This window comes from Mus caroli, chromosome 13 (genome assembly GCF_900094665.2).
Source record: "Mus caroli chromosome 13, CAROLI_EIJ_v1.1, whole genome shotgun sequence".
NCBI classification, from domain to species: Eukaryota; Metazoa; Chordata; class Mammalia; order Rodentia; family Muridae; genus Mus; species Mus caroli.
This window is the reverse complement of record NC_034582.1, coordinates 13,030,355-13,045,272: the sequence shown is the minus strand read 5'-3', so window position 1 is coordinate 13,045,272 and position 14,918 is coordinate 13,030,355. Positions and strand designations below refer to the sequence as shown.

The 14,918-nt window shown below is 39.0% G+C and overlaps 1 protein-coding gene across 5 annotated transcripts in view; it reads left to right on the top strand.

The window, feature by feature from the left end:
- Positions 1 to 14,918, top strand: part of Sugct (succinyl-CoA:glutarate-CoA transferase) — a 778,692-nt gene that overhangs the window by 49,221 nt on the left and 714,553 nt on the right. For all 5 annotated transcript variants that reach the window (XR_003834661.1, XM_021180767.2, XM_029468350.1 and 2 more), the window contains exon 6: positions 9,868 to 9,988. Coding sequence is in view for 4 of the 5 variants with exons in the window: in XM_021180767.2 (XP_021036426.1) it covers positions 9,868 to 9,988 (121 nt within the window). In the remaining variant the exon portion in view is untranslated. The remainder of the gene's footprint in view (positions 1 to 9,867; positions 9,989 to 14,918) is intronic.

Genomic DNA, 14,918 nt, shown 5'->3' with positions numbered 1-14,918 from the left:
CCTCTCCTGAGTCAGAACGTGAGGGAGTCCTCACGTTGTGGGTCTTTCATGTTCAAGCTCATATAGCCTGTCCTTTCTAAATGCATTCTATTGCTGAAGCTTTCCATGATTTTTTTCTTTTGTATTTGATCTACTATTTTTTAATTTCCAGTGATCCAGGCTTGCCTTTCTTCAGGATTTTTATCTTTTCCTTGGATTCCTCTTCCACATCCTGTATCACTTTCCTTACTTTTTTCATCTTTTTATGCCATTGAACATACCTATAATTATTTTTTTTTCCTGTTAGTGATTTCATCTAATCCTCTCTCAGTGGGTCATATTGTACAGTGCTAAGACACTAGTTTTTGGTGGAGTTATAATGTCCTGGGTTTCGTGTTTCTTATGTTATTGTGTTGGGATTTTTTTGTTTTGGTTTATTACCTTTCAGCTAAAGTTGAAGCATTTGCAATGTTCTGGTGGGACTTGGACATGGTAGAGTTGCATGTGTGGTTCAGAAAATAATTTCTCAGTCCAGGAGCTCAAGGTACCTAGTGTAATTTCTGTGTTTTTCCTTGAATAGGTATTAACTGGTGCCACAGACCTTTTTGGTCCCTGTCTGTGTAGAATGGGTCTCTAGTTGCAGGTGGACAAGGAGTCGGCGAATGAATGACAAACAGAAGCGACACAAGAAATTGTGTAGAATCTGAATGTAATTTGTCAAGTCGACCATCAAACTTTTTATACAGAAGAATAACAAGAAACCAGGCAGGATACGTCTGCTGAGTTATAGTGACACAAAACATAAGGAATGTATACATCAAAAGATGGTGGGGACCAGGCTGTTGCTGTTTACCACTAAGAATGGAGCCAGGTGTAATGCTAGTCTATTGTTAAGCCTGCCACCAGGGGTTCTAGTGAAGAAACCTGTCTCAGGGGGATTCCCTAACTCTTTCAGGTTAAACCCACCTTTTCGCTAGGCCATTCCCTTGTCAGGGTAAGACTGGCTATTGTCCCAAGTAAACACTCTGCAGACCAGCCCTGAGCTATTCCAGCTCCATTCTTTGTAATGCCTAATTAGTTTCACAGGGCTCTTCTAGAAGTAAATTTGAATGTTACTGAATAGATAACATTCTTACTGAATTCCTACTGAATTCCAAGCTCATTGGCTTCAAGCATTTTCTAAGACGTTAGAACACTGGTGGAGGCTTACCTATGTCAGAATTCAATCTTTAAAGGCACTTATAATAAAATAATGCTAAAAGAGAGCATGTGGATCCATACACCAGACTAACTCGGGGATAGGGTATGAGTATACGGGTTATGAGAATGCCTGGTTCCAGGAATTTCCTCCTGGTTCAAGGAGTTTCCTTGAAACTCCTTGCCTCGTGAGTTCTTCCAGGCCTCTCAGCCTGCCAAGCAGACTTCACTGGAGTGAGCATAGCAAACTTGGAGAGTTATAAGAGATGTTCTATATGACCACATACAATTGTCATACTAGCCAGTTCACAACATTGACTCCTTTGACTTCAATACTGTTGGAGATAAATAACCCCAGGCAGTATAGGAGTATACTTCCAATTTAGTAATAAGATCAGGAGTAGAAAGGAAGTGGAGTGAGTAAGGTTAAATGTTAGATTCACCCAGAAAAGAAAAAAAAGGATGTGGTAAAGTCATTAGGAGGGGAAAACTGGGACAATGTTAAGATTCACAAAATTTTAACATTGTTAAAGTTGTGGGAGGTTACAATTAAGATGTATAAAGAAAGGCGGGTAAGGTTGAGGAAAAGAAGAAAAGATGCAAGAATAAGTTGGGGAGGCACATATAAGATGTTGCTGCACAATCCAGTAAAGAGTACCTTCTAGTAACCAGGATGCATAAACACAAATAATAGTTCAAAGTCATAATAGCAGTAAACCAGCAAACCAGCCAACCAACCAACCAGCCAGCCAGCCAGCCAACCAATCAACCAACACACTGAGGCATATATACAACAGTAGAAATTAAATAAAAGAATAAATAAATAAAACAAATAAGCAAATAAAAATAAAAATAAAATACTGATGAAGTGAATTGTTGGCACAGGTATCCAAGTTGAAAAGCTGTTGTTTCAAAACCCACTGTCAACAAGAATAGTAAAATTTTACTTCCTGTTTCCTGAAGCAGCCTGAGGTCTAGTCAGTGTTCACTGGCAACCACATTGTTCTTCCCTGAGAAGACTGGTCTAGAGAAAGGACTCTCTCAGCCTCTGGTACAAGTTCACAGAGACGGGGGACTCTGGGGAATCCTTAGGGACCCCTGCAGTGACTTCTCACCGGCAGTCTGATTTCTCTTCCACAAATTCAGAAAGAAGTTAATTGTCCAAGGCAAAGCTATGGTGATGCTCACGGAAGCCATTCTGAGTCTGAAGGTCTGGTCCTGCCAGGTGTGGGCAAGCTGTGGTCTTGGTGGGTACAGGTCACTAACTTAAGCTTATTCTCAAAGCACAGATGCAAATGGCTGGGATTCGAGCCCTAGAAACTGGGTGTCTCTGAAGCACAGGTAAAGACTGTTCTAATCAGTAGCTTCTTGCCTCTTCTTCCAGAATGTTCCAGTCAGATGTCAGTCATGCATCTTAATTTCCCACTGTACCTCATTTATATTCTTTTGGGGTTTTGTTTATTTTTTTTCTTCATTTAGTGATAGTTGGTGATTTTCTGATATTAAGTGGTGAGACAGCAAGTTAGTGAAATAAAAAACATATCTTTATATCAAATGTAAATATTAATATAAATGAACTTGGCATGCAACTTAAGTGATTCAACGAAGCAATATTATTAACATGTTATCTTATTGTATAAAGGGAAAATGGTTGTCATATATGTACCAGATGTTTTCTGTAACTAAACTTGTCTGTAAATATATAATCTTATTTTTTTAAAAAAAGAGTCTAATTTACCATTATTTATGCAATAGAAAAAAAATAAAAGTTCTTTTTTTTCTTCCTTTTGAAAAAAAAAAACCCACTGTCTCTAGCTGACTCCATGAAATACTGTGTATGATAATGATAGTGGAAGCCATCGGTCTCTGTGGCCTCAGGATTTTTTGGGCTTTCTTGCATGTGGAAATCAGAATGTAAATTCTTTTTTGATAGTTCTCTCAGAAGAGTCTTTCCTTGTGTCTCCTGTGCCACTTAAAACCCTAGTTTTTAGGCTGTGTGTGGTGGTAATGCCTTTTACTCCATCATCTAGGAGGCAGAGGCAGGCAGATCTCTGAGATTGAGGCCTGTCTGGTTTGCATTTAGAGAGTTGCAGGCCACAGAGTATAGCATTATGAATCCCTGCCTCAAAAACCAAACCAAACCAAACCAAACCAAAGCCCAATCCATGGTAACCACCACTTCAACTATCACTCCCCTTAAAATCATAGTCTTTGTTCCACTGTAGATGTTGTCTCTCAACAGTTTCCACATCATTGAATCCTGTATGTTTTCTATTTCCCTAGTTTAGAGGTACTCTGCTGGCAATGTATACTCTGGTGACAGTGGCTCTAAGTTTCCAAATTGTTCAGTTCACAGAAAGTCTGAGGTCACCAAACTGGAGGCTCAGCAAGAGTCTTTGTTGTTTTGTTTTAAATTGAAAAATTTTGATTTCATCCCCATTCTCAGGCTCTTACTTTCTTTCTGGCTTCTCTGAAATGTTCCCAGAGCCTTGGTAATGTTGGAATTGGTGTCTCATTTAGAGCTGAACACCAAGTCTTTAATCCTTAACAATGCGATTAGTTACACATCTCTCCATTGACTGCTATCCACTGCAAATGAAGCATCTTTGATGAAGATTGAGAGCAGTCTAGGTCTATGGATATAAACAAATATCTCTAAGGCAGTTTCACAAAATGAGCATTTAGCAAAATAACAATATCAGGTTCTACAATGGTCATTTAAAATTTGTTCATTTATTTTTAATTTTTAAACATTTTGATACAGGCTCTTTTTAAAATGGTACCTGTAACTGCTTTGATGAGAGTTTTCTGGTGCTGCTCTTCACTATTCTAGTCACCATATGTGCCTATGCTATGGCTTCCCCTGTTTTTCTGCTCTCCATAGCATCATAGCATGCTATTGAACATATGGTGAAGATTTTCTGTGTCTCCTGCTGTCTGCTGTTGGTCTTCCTGCTCTCTGGATGTGTAAATACTCAAACCAAACCAATTCCCCAAGATAAACTGGACTATGTTTCTTTGTAAACTTTTTCTTTCAGTTGATATTCAGTTTAGTTTTTTCTAAATTGTTCTTCATTATTGCTTGATTGCATTTTCAACAAATGGTGCTGGCACAACTATCGGTTATCATGTAGAAGATTGAGAATTGATCCATTCTTATCTCCTTGTACAAAACTCCACATAAAACCAGAGACACTAAAATTTATAGATGAGAAAGTGGGGAAAACCCTCGAAGATATGGGCACAGGGGAAAAATTCCTAAAGAGAACAGCAATGGCCTGTGCTGTAAGATCAAGAATCGACAAATGGGACCCCATAGCCACTCTTATAAAGGGCAACATTTAATTGGGACTTGCTTGCAGCTTTAGAGGTTCAGTCCATTATTATTGTGGTGGGGAGCATAGCAGCATCTAGGCAGGTGTGGTGCTGGAGAAGCTCAGAGTTTTATCTCTTATTCCGAAGGCAAACAGGAGAAGACTGAATCCTCAGGCAGCTAAAAGGAGGATCTCAAAGACCACCCCCACAGTGATACACTTTATCCTACAAGGCCACACCTATTCTAACAAGGCCACACCTTTTAACAGTGCCAATCCCTGGGACAAGCATATTCAAACCACCACATATCTCAGTTGAGGTAACCTAGACCCAGAAAGACAAATGAGGTATGTATTCAGTTATAAGTGGATATTGTCTATTAAGTAAATGATAAGCTAAGATCCACAGACGCAGGAAGGTTAGGTAAAGAGCAGAGCTCTAGAGAGGATTCATGGTTGTCCCTGGGAAATGGAATAAGAAAAATACTATGGGTAGACTAAGGACAGATGGGAACAGGGTGGAGGAGTTGGGGGTGGGGGTTACATGCGGATGGTACGGGATGGAAGAGGAGAATTCAGGGAGAGACAGCTAGAATTAGAGGTTGTTTGGAGGCTGGTGTGGGAATTTAGTGCATTGAAACTTCCTAGAATATATGAGAGTGATCCTAGTGAGGATATAGACTCTGAACTGAATAATTTTAGTAGCCAGTCAAGGCTTCTAAGTGATGGGACTATGTTGCATTCAGTTGAGTTGTTGGCCAAGAGTGTCCATGGAGATCCCTGTGGTGGTTTGAATATCCTTGGCCTAGGGAGTGGCACTATTAGAAATGGCCTTGTTGAAGTAGGTGTGGCCTTGTTGGATGAAGTGTGTCACTGTGGGGGTGGTCTTCGAGTCCCTCTTCTTAGCTGCCTGAGGAGTCTTCTGTTTGCCTTCAGAACAAGATGCAGAACTTTCAGCTCCTTTTGTGCCATTCCTTCCTAGAAGCTGCCATGTTCCCACTTTGATGATAATGGACTGAAACTCTGAATCTATAAGCCAGCCCCAAATAAATGTCATTTATAAGAGTTGTTGTGGTCATAGTGTCTCTTCAAAGCAATAGAAACCCTAACTAAGACAATCCCTAAACAACTCAGGATAATACTTGGACAGAGCTGGTCTCCAAAACTCTGACAGTGGAACCCCATTGCTGAGGACATTCACACAGTTTATTGAATATGGAGAGGTCTAGCTTCTGCCTGCATGGAGACTTATCCTATGATTTTATTCTGCAGGCTATGGAAAGAGAATCCTGACGCCAACTCAGTTATGAAACTCTTGACCTATTATCTGTCCTGCTTGAAAGATGTGCTGGGGCAATGGTAGCATAGAACTTGTGGACGTGGCCAACCAATGTCTGGTTTAACTTAAGGCCCATGCCAGGAGAGGCATCCCATGCCCTGTAATGTCTGGATGGCCAGAAACCAGAGACATGATAGCTTAGAGACCTAGGGTAAAACCAAATAGGATTGGTAAAAACAACCAGTGAAATGATTTCTAATGATATTCTACTATACTCATAAATTAGTGCCTTGTCCAGTTATCAGAGAGGCTTTTCCAGCAGCAGATGGGAATAGGTATAGAGACCCACAGTCAGACATTATGTAGAAAGAGGGAATCTAAATTGGAAGTTTCCTTTGGGTCCCTCCCCTTGGATTTCAGAGAAACCCATTGAAGAGTGGGACTGTAGGAGTCAGAGGGGATGGAGGAACTAAGCTCCCCACCCCCATCCTGCTGTTCCAACTATTCTGGGCTCTACTTCATCCTTTCTTTTCCAATGTATAGCACCTGGACACCCGAAGGGAGAAAGTAGAATGCAGAACTACAAGGGAGTGAGTGTGTTTCTGACTCTTTTTCTTGTTCTTGGGACAGTTTTTCATTGGGTTGCCTTGTCTAGCCTTAATTTGAGGGCTTTTTGCTTTGTTTTATTGCATCTTGTTTCGTTCTGTTTGGTTGTTGTGTCTTGGAGGCATGCTCTTTTCTGAAGGAAAAGAGAAGCGGAGTGGATCTGAGGAAGAAGAGATGTGTGGAGGAGCTGGGAGGATTTGAGCAAGGGAAAACTGTGATTAGGATATATTGTGTATGTCAGGATGTATATAATAGAAAAAAATCCCTTCAATTAAAAAACATGGACAAACAGTTTTGCTTATTCCATTTAATAATTGTGTGTTTATATGTATGTGGGTATGTTAGTTCCACAGAACATATATGGATATTAGAGAATCACTTGTGAGAGTCAGTTATCTTCTTCTACCATGTAGGCTTTGGGTATCAAACTCAAGTTGTTGGGTTTTTGGGGGGATTCCTCCATAGATTTAAAAAAATAATGGTTATTGTCTATTATTTTATGTGTACATGTTTCTTGCCTGCCTGTTTGTTGATCCACCATATATATGAGCTGCCTGTAGAAGCCAGAAAAAGTCTTGAATTCTCCTGCTACTGTAACTTTCATGTGGATGCTGGCAACTGAACTTGGGTCTTCTAGAAGTGCAGTAGACTGCTCTTAATCACGGACTCATCTCTTTGCTCCTCCCATAAGGTTTTAAATAGAAAATTATTTAATGACATTTACATAATTAAGACACTATGTCAATTATTATATAGTACAAATGCAATAGACATTATCAATATAACTGCCTATATATACTTGATATAGTATTTTTTTCTATAGTATCTGCAGGAATGATTTTTAAGTACTAGATCAACAAAATTTGTACAATAAACTAAGATGTAGCTAAAGTGTTATTATATTTAATAGCAACATTTCCTTTCCATTTTCCTATAAAATATTTGTTAGAGATTTTAATATAATCAACATTAATAAATGCTCTTATATCAAGGCTCATTTGGTGTGGTATTAGTATTTGTTGTCAACTCAATGCAACCAAGAGTCATCTCGGAAGAGAGAACCTCAATTGAGGAATTGCCTAGATCAGATCGGCCCATTGCCATGTCTATGAGAAGTTGTCTTCACAATTGATGTGAGAGGGCTCTTTCCAGTGTGAGTGGCACCATCCCTAGGCATGTAGTTCTGGGCATGAGCCAGAGAGTAAGTCAGTAACCATCTTAAGGGTTCTTTGGAAAGTCAGTTGTGTTGGATGATATTTTGATAAAGCAGACATGTGAAGGCATGTTTAGCTCAACTGGACATAGGTAAAAGGATGTTTGAAAGGATGTTGCACTAAGGCAGTCTCAGGAAGAAATGTTTCACAGAAGCAGACACAGGAGAAAGAATGCTTTGCTAATGACATACATGTATTGGTCTACCTTACATTGTGTAGTTGAGTTCTAATTGTTGGGACTCCATAGAATGAAACACTCCAAAAAACTGGTGGTGTGCTGTGGTTTCTTGCTGCTTCTGCCGACTAAGGCCAATTGGCAGAGTGACATCAGCTGAGACAGACTCACATGCTGAGGCAAGACAGGTGCTGAGGCAAGACCCCTGGAGGACAAGTGATGTTTGGAGGAGTATAAATAGAACTCAATCAACTGTGAGATGGGCTTGCTGGTAGAGCTAGCTGCGCATTGCTTGTTGGTTTCGCGTCTTTGCTGATCTTCATTTCATCGAGAGAGATACAGCCGAGGACTTCTGGTATTCCTGGTTGTCTGAATCCCTTCTGCTGACTCATGCCATTTGACTGGGGCCTAGCTGCTCCTGCTAAGTCATGTCACCACTGCTACGATAACATTACTGAACTGGACTGCTGGTATATCCAGGAAATGTTTGTGAGTGGATTGAGCTGCAGCTGCTGACCTGTGAACTGAACTGCTGCTTTCCTGACAATGAAGATGGGATTTTTTCCAAAGAATCATTTCTAAATAGGTCTACTTCCCCTGTATCCTTTCTTTTCCACTACCTTTGGTGGGTGGTGGGATAGAAGGGAGGTTAAAGTGTTTAAGAACCATCATTAAAAGAAGACTTTGAAAAATTCAAGTTACAGCATCTTTCCTCCATGGTTTCTGCTTGATTTCCTGCTCTACTTCCCTTAATGATATGATAGATTATACCTGGAAGTGTAATCCAAAGAAACAATTTCCTCCACTAGGCTGATTTTGCTCAGAGTATTTAATCATAGCATTAGAATAATATACTTGGAGTATGCTGTATAGCTCGCCCATATGAGAATTTTATCAACTTAACCTGGGATTTGGAAAGGATTCCTGTATAGTGTGATATTTCAGTTGCACACCTGCATCTTCTCTGTCTTTATTTGTTATTATTTGGACGTATTTTGAATGTGGTCCCAAAGGGTCCTGTTTTGGCAGCTTAGTCTTCAGTACATGAGTACTGGGAGATGATGGAACATGATAGAGGTAGAATAGAGTGGAAATAAATGATGGAAGGTGGTTGGGTCACAGGAATACCTGTCCTCAAAAGAAAGTAAGGTAGTTCTCCTGGAACTGCAGTTTTTATATGAGTAATGAAGTCCTATTTTCCATCTTCCTATCCTACAATTTCTTCTTCTTCTTTTTTTACTAGCTATTTTCTTTATTTACATTTCAAATGTTATCCCCTTTCCTAGTTTCCCCTCCGAAAATCCCCTATCTCCCTCCACCTCCCCTCCCAACCCACCCACTCCTATTCCTGGTTCTGGAATTCCTCTATTCTGGGGCATAGAACCTTCATAGGACCTAAGGCCTCTCCTCCCATTGATGACCAACTAGGCCATCCTCTGCTACATATGCAGCTAGAGCTACAAGTTCCACCTCGGGTTTCCTTTGATTGGTCCTTTCTTTTCTTTGATCCTTCTTGAGTATACTTCATACATTGTGATGCTTGTTATTCATGAAATCCTCACTCATTTCAGCTGATGCTTGTGTTTCACCTTCAGACCTCTAAAAAGTAAGGAAAATAAGTACCTGCTCTGGAGTAGTGTCTCCAGAGAGGTCACATACTTGAATGGTGCTTTTATTTCTAGAGCTTCAAAGGATGACAGGGTCTCTACTTGAAATGCCTGCTAAGATGCATCCCTTCAGTTGTTGAAAATCAAAACAAAATACAGTTTAACACAGAATTTTATATACTTACATTTTATTTTATTCTTCTGAGACTATATTTAGACAGACCATGTTTAGTAAATGTTTCTTATATTTGCAGGGTACAAAATCTATTTAATAGTATACATTTACAAAACATTATAACCATTGTTTTCTTGACAGTAGCAGTTCAAGTGTACATAACATGTATACGTAAACATACTTTATTTATCCTGAAATTTTTTTCTGGACTCTTCCAATATGAGAATTGAAATTGAAGTTAAAATTCTATTATGTGGGAAGAGTTGTTAAAGGTTTGGAGGTACCTCAAAAAATCTGATTAATTTTTACCTCTTTCTTCAGCTTGCAGCCATTTGTGATGTGTTTGTGGAAAACTATGTTCCTGGGAAACTTTCTGAGATGGGCCTAGGATATGAAGATATAGATAAGATTGCTCCTCACATCATCTACTGCTCCATCACAGGTATTTCAACCCTGAACCATCCTTCTATAAGAAACCCATCACTTCTTCCCCAGCCTCAGAGACTGCTGAACAGAATTATTAGGGACCTTTGACCTAAATTGAACAGTTTTATAGATTTATTGGACATTTGTGTTTCTTTTCTGAATTGGCAAATTTACATTTATACCTAACTATAGTAAGGGTCAAAGGGTTTTTTAGGCCTTCAGTTATTATTGAAATATCTCCTCCCCCAATTCTCAAATTCTGTAGGTTTTTTTCCCCCCAGAGTTTTACATAATCCATGCTGGCCCTGAAACATCTTTGCTGTAGCTGAAGATGATCTTGAATTCCTGATCCACTTTTCCCCATTTCCTGAGTGCTAGGCTTAAGTGTGTGGGTGCTACCATAATGGCTTCAAACTGCGATTTAGTGAAGAAAAGGCCATGGAGAAAAACCATATGATCTCATAGTTGTCAGCTGAGAGGAAAATGTGTGGATCACATGGTTTTAGAGGTCGGGATAAGGGACTCAGGAGGAAAGGGGACCGGCAGTATGGAGAAAAATCCCAACTCTCTCATCATTCTATATTTTCCTTCACCACCTCCTTACAGTCTTTAGAATAATATTTGTACCAAATCCTGAATGGCTGAGGGACATGAGCTTATACAACTATTAAATAGTAAATAGCTTTAAAACCCAAGCTTCTTACATTAAAAATGTTAAATATTCTTATCCACTACAGAAGTGAAAATCAAACTTACATTGAGCTTCTGGGTCTCCCAGCAAGAATGCCTACTGTTAAGAAAACAAGCAGCAGGACATTTGGTGGGGATGAGGGCGGAAGGGCAACTCTTGTACACTTTTGATGAGAATATGAATTTTTATGGCTACTATGGAAATCACTAAGGATGGTATCTCAAAAAATTTAAATTGGGAATAACATATGATCCAGCTGGATATATGCCAAAATGGATCAAAGTCAGCATAAGCTAGAGCTATCTCATAGTGCTTATTACTGTGCTGTTCACAATAACAGTGCTCTAAAATCAACACAGGTTGACTATGAACAAATGACACATGAATAGATAAAGAAAATATAGTGTAGGGACACAATTAAGTTTTAATTAACTATAAAGAAGAAAGAAGTCATGTCAGTTAGAGGAAAATGGATGAAAGTAGAGATCATTATGTTAAACAAAATAAGACTCAGATAGACAAATATTGCATGTTTTCTCTCGTATATGATCTAGAGTGTTAACATTATGAAAGCAGAGGAGAGGCTCTTTGGAAAGAAGAATGGTATTGTCAGGAAGGGGTAGGATATTGTACTATGGGTAAATATCAAAATTTATAAATATATGAAAATTATGTCATGAAATGTGTTATTTTGTAAATTACTGTATGATAAATTACCTAGGTTTCTTGGTGCACTATTAAACAATTCATTACCTTCCATACTTATGACAGTCATTCTGAAGTGCTGCCTTAGGCTTTTGATTGCTGTAATGAAACACCCTGAACATTTTGAGGTGTAAAGGGTGTGCTTCAGCTTAGATTTTGTAGTTCATCATCTAGATGGGCCCTCTTACCTCAGTCATCAAGAAAATGCACCAGAGGCTTGCCCACAGGCCAATCTGGTGAGGATATTATCTCAATTGGGGTTCCCAATTCCCATATGACTTAGCTTGGGTCATGTTGGCAAAAACTGGTCACCAGAAGGGCTAACACACACTTTGTGACTATAGGACACTGAGCACCTCTCTCTGAGATTTGTTTTGACTGCTCTCTTTCATTTGCTGTTAATCATATTTGCACCAGTAGAAGTGAGGAGGAAAGCAGCTAGTCAGAAAGTCTAGTCAACAGACTCTTTGGAAGCAGAAGTCATCATCATCTGTGAGTTGTGAGGTTGTGTGGGTGGAAAGCAAGGCTCATCTCTTTCGTAGCAGTTTGTCATTCTCCCTAGCATTTTTTTTTTTTTTAATTTTTAAAAGCGAACCTTGCTCTGATAGTCTAAAGTTGCACATGTCACCATGGAGATTCTTGTCTTTCCTGATGTTCCCCAGTGTTGTTACTTATTGTGAGTCCAATTCTCCTCTGTTTGGGTGGGCCGTATGACTGAAGAAAGTAATATTCGAATGCCTGGGATTTGCTTTAATGAAACACACAGTTGTGTCGTTGAAATTGCTCCAGTCTGTGAAATCTAGTGTGCTGAACAAAAATGTTAAACTGATTTCAAAGGTAGAAGGGCCTGATAATTTTTATTTCTGTCTTATTATTTCTGAGGAAGCTAAATGTGGACAGTAGGGGGCAGTGTTTAAAAAGCTATTGTTCATCAGCAATTACTTTTAGCAAAAACTGCAGTGTTCTCTGTGAACCACTGAGTAGGGCAAATCTATGAAGGTACATATTTATGTATTTTAAATGGAAGACTTTAAGTAATTGTGCTCTTACTATATTAAAAATTAAAAGTTAGCTGGATGGTGGTAGGTCATGCCTTAAATCTCAGGATTAAATCTAAATTTAATCTCAGGAGGCAAAGACAGATGGATCTGATCTCTGAGTTTGAGGTTAGCCTAGTCTACAGAGCAAGTTTCAGGATAGCAAGGACTACATAGAGAAACCTTGTCTCAGAAAAATAGCTCCACCCCCAATTTTTCAAAATTAAACTATTGAAACTAATTTAAAATAATTTAAATTTATCAAAATCATTTAAAATGATTTTTTAATGATTTTCCATACCTCTTTGTACTTTTCGACCTGCAAAGGTACCTCTTTACAACAATGTAAAGTTGTGTCTTTGGAACATGTTTTTAATAATAAAAAAAAAAAGCAGCATGAATCCTTTTCACACTTAAAAATATTTCTTTTCAGGCCTAGTCAGTCATGACTGGAAAGAGAGGCCCATTGGACACGCAAACTTTATATGCCCCAGTACAGGGGAATGCCAGGGCCAAAAGAATGGGAATGGGTGGGTAGGGAAGTGGGGGGCGCTATGGGGGGGTTTTGGGATAGCATTGGAAATGTAATTGAGGAAAATACGTAATAAAAATATTAAAAATTAAAAAAATATTTCTTTTCTTCTATTTGTCCTCTCTGCTCTTTCCTTCTGGCAGGACAAACATTCCATTATTTGACTAGATTAAATTTTTTGGTGGGAACAGTGAATATCCTTTAATAAAACTGACTTTGGAGTTGGGACTTTAGGGAAGGAGGTGACTTGGAAAATGCAATTTTGATTTGGATGATTTCCATCATTAGTGTCTTCTCAATTTCCACTGCAGGAAAGAACCTGGCAAGGGATGCTAAGGGCTCAAGTCAGAGAACATAGCCCAGGGTTTAGATTTACTCTTTAGCTCTAAGTAGAAAAGACCTTGCAGCATGCCTCTGAAACACAAGGTGAGCATGTATCAGAACAAAATGACAAGAATGGCCAAGATAGCTTGTAGTAAGAACCACGGCAATGTATTTCTCTGTTAAATATAAAGGGCTAATGAATGATGTATGAGTGTGCTATGTCAGAAACGTAGATAACCACATGTGTCTCCCTTCCATGTCAGAATGTATTGAGTAAAAATAAATTCACAAGGTATGACAGTTTTATTGGCAACAATAGGCTGAGCACCCCTATTCTCAACAGATCTGGCTGAGGCAAATGCAAGTTGTTTTATCACAGATTTATTTACTAATATCAACTCTCAGATAAAAGCTCAAATTACACATCACACTAAATATCTCTATATATATTATAGAATGGTTCCTAAGGGGCTAAGAAGGCAACAGCAGAATTTAAAGGAGTTTCAAGGAGACTTGAGAGGCAGAATCTGATAGAGATAGAAACTGTCTATGGGCTAACAAATTGATGTTGCAGATGCTGCTGCTGAGTCAGGCTGCAGGGCCAGTGTTGAGCTGCAGAAATGAGGTATAGTGCAAGATATAGAGGTGAAGGGCTAGATGAGTCTAGACAGATGAACAGGTAGGTGAACAGATAGCAATTTAAGGAGGCTATGCCAACTGTGGGAATGGAACTGAGCTGAAGTCTCTGGGACAGTCAGGAATTTCTACCTCTCTGTTCCTGGACACACACTGGGTAGCTAGGTGACAGCTTGGTGGGATCGATGCCTGCGTTGTGTCCCCTTCTTTACGGGGTCCAGTGAGGCACTTATATTCTCCCACCAGTCATATATGTCTGACAGGTTCTTGAGCCTGTTCTCTTTTGCTATGATTTAATAATCCATACACTTCTGTAGTTTCCGTTTACTTTAATTAATTTATAGGGTAGCACCATTTCTGTTTTAGGAATGAGTTGTTCATTACCTTGTGCTCTGTGGGTGGGACTGGACAGACAGTGTTGTGCACGTGCCCACCAAATACAGTCATTTTGCTCTTACATTTGCACTAAAAGTGGAGTGAAATGGTGCTTATGAAGTAGAGTCTGTACAAGGCAACACACAGTCTGAAAGCTACTGTCTTAGACAGAATAAAGTAACTTAGGGTAGTGTATACCCTGATCACAACAAATGTATTTATCAGAAAATTATTGTAGTTGTAAGAATAAAGGCAATGACCTTCTAGTTTATTCTATACCATGAAAAATGTTTTAAGACCTAAGTATGAAAATACAAACTTTAAAGATTTTGAAAATATTATAGGAGAATATCTCTGACTGAAGCAAAGGGAAGAGTTTTGTAGACAACACAGTAAAACCACAAAGGAAAAATATGTTGATAAACTTGACTACTTTTTAAAATTAAAAACTTTTGTACATCAAAAGGTATCATTAAAAAGTTAAAAGTTTGCCAGGCACTGGCATAGCCTCACAAGAGACAGCTATATCAGGGTCCTTTCAGCAAAATCTTGCTGGTGTATGCAATTGTGTCAGTGTTTCATCCCTGGGTGTGGCAGTCTCTAGATGGTCCATCCTTTCATCTCAGCTCCAAACTTTGTCTTTGTA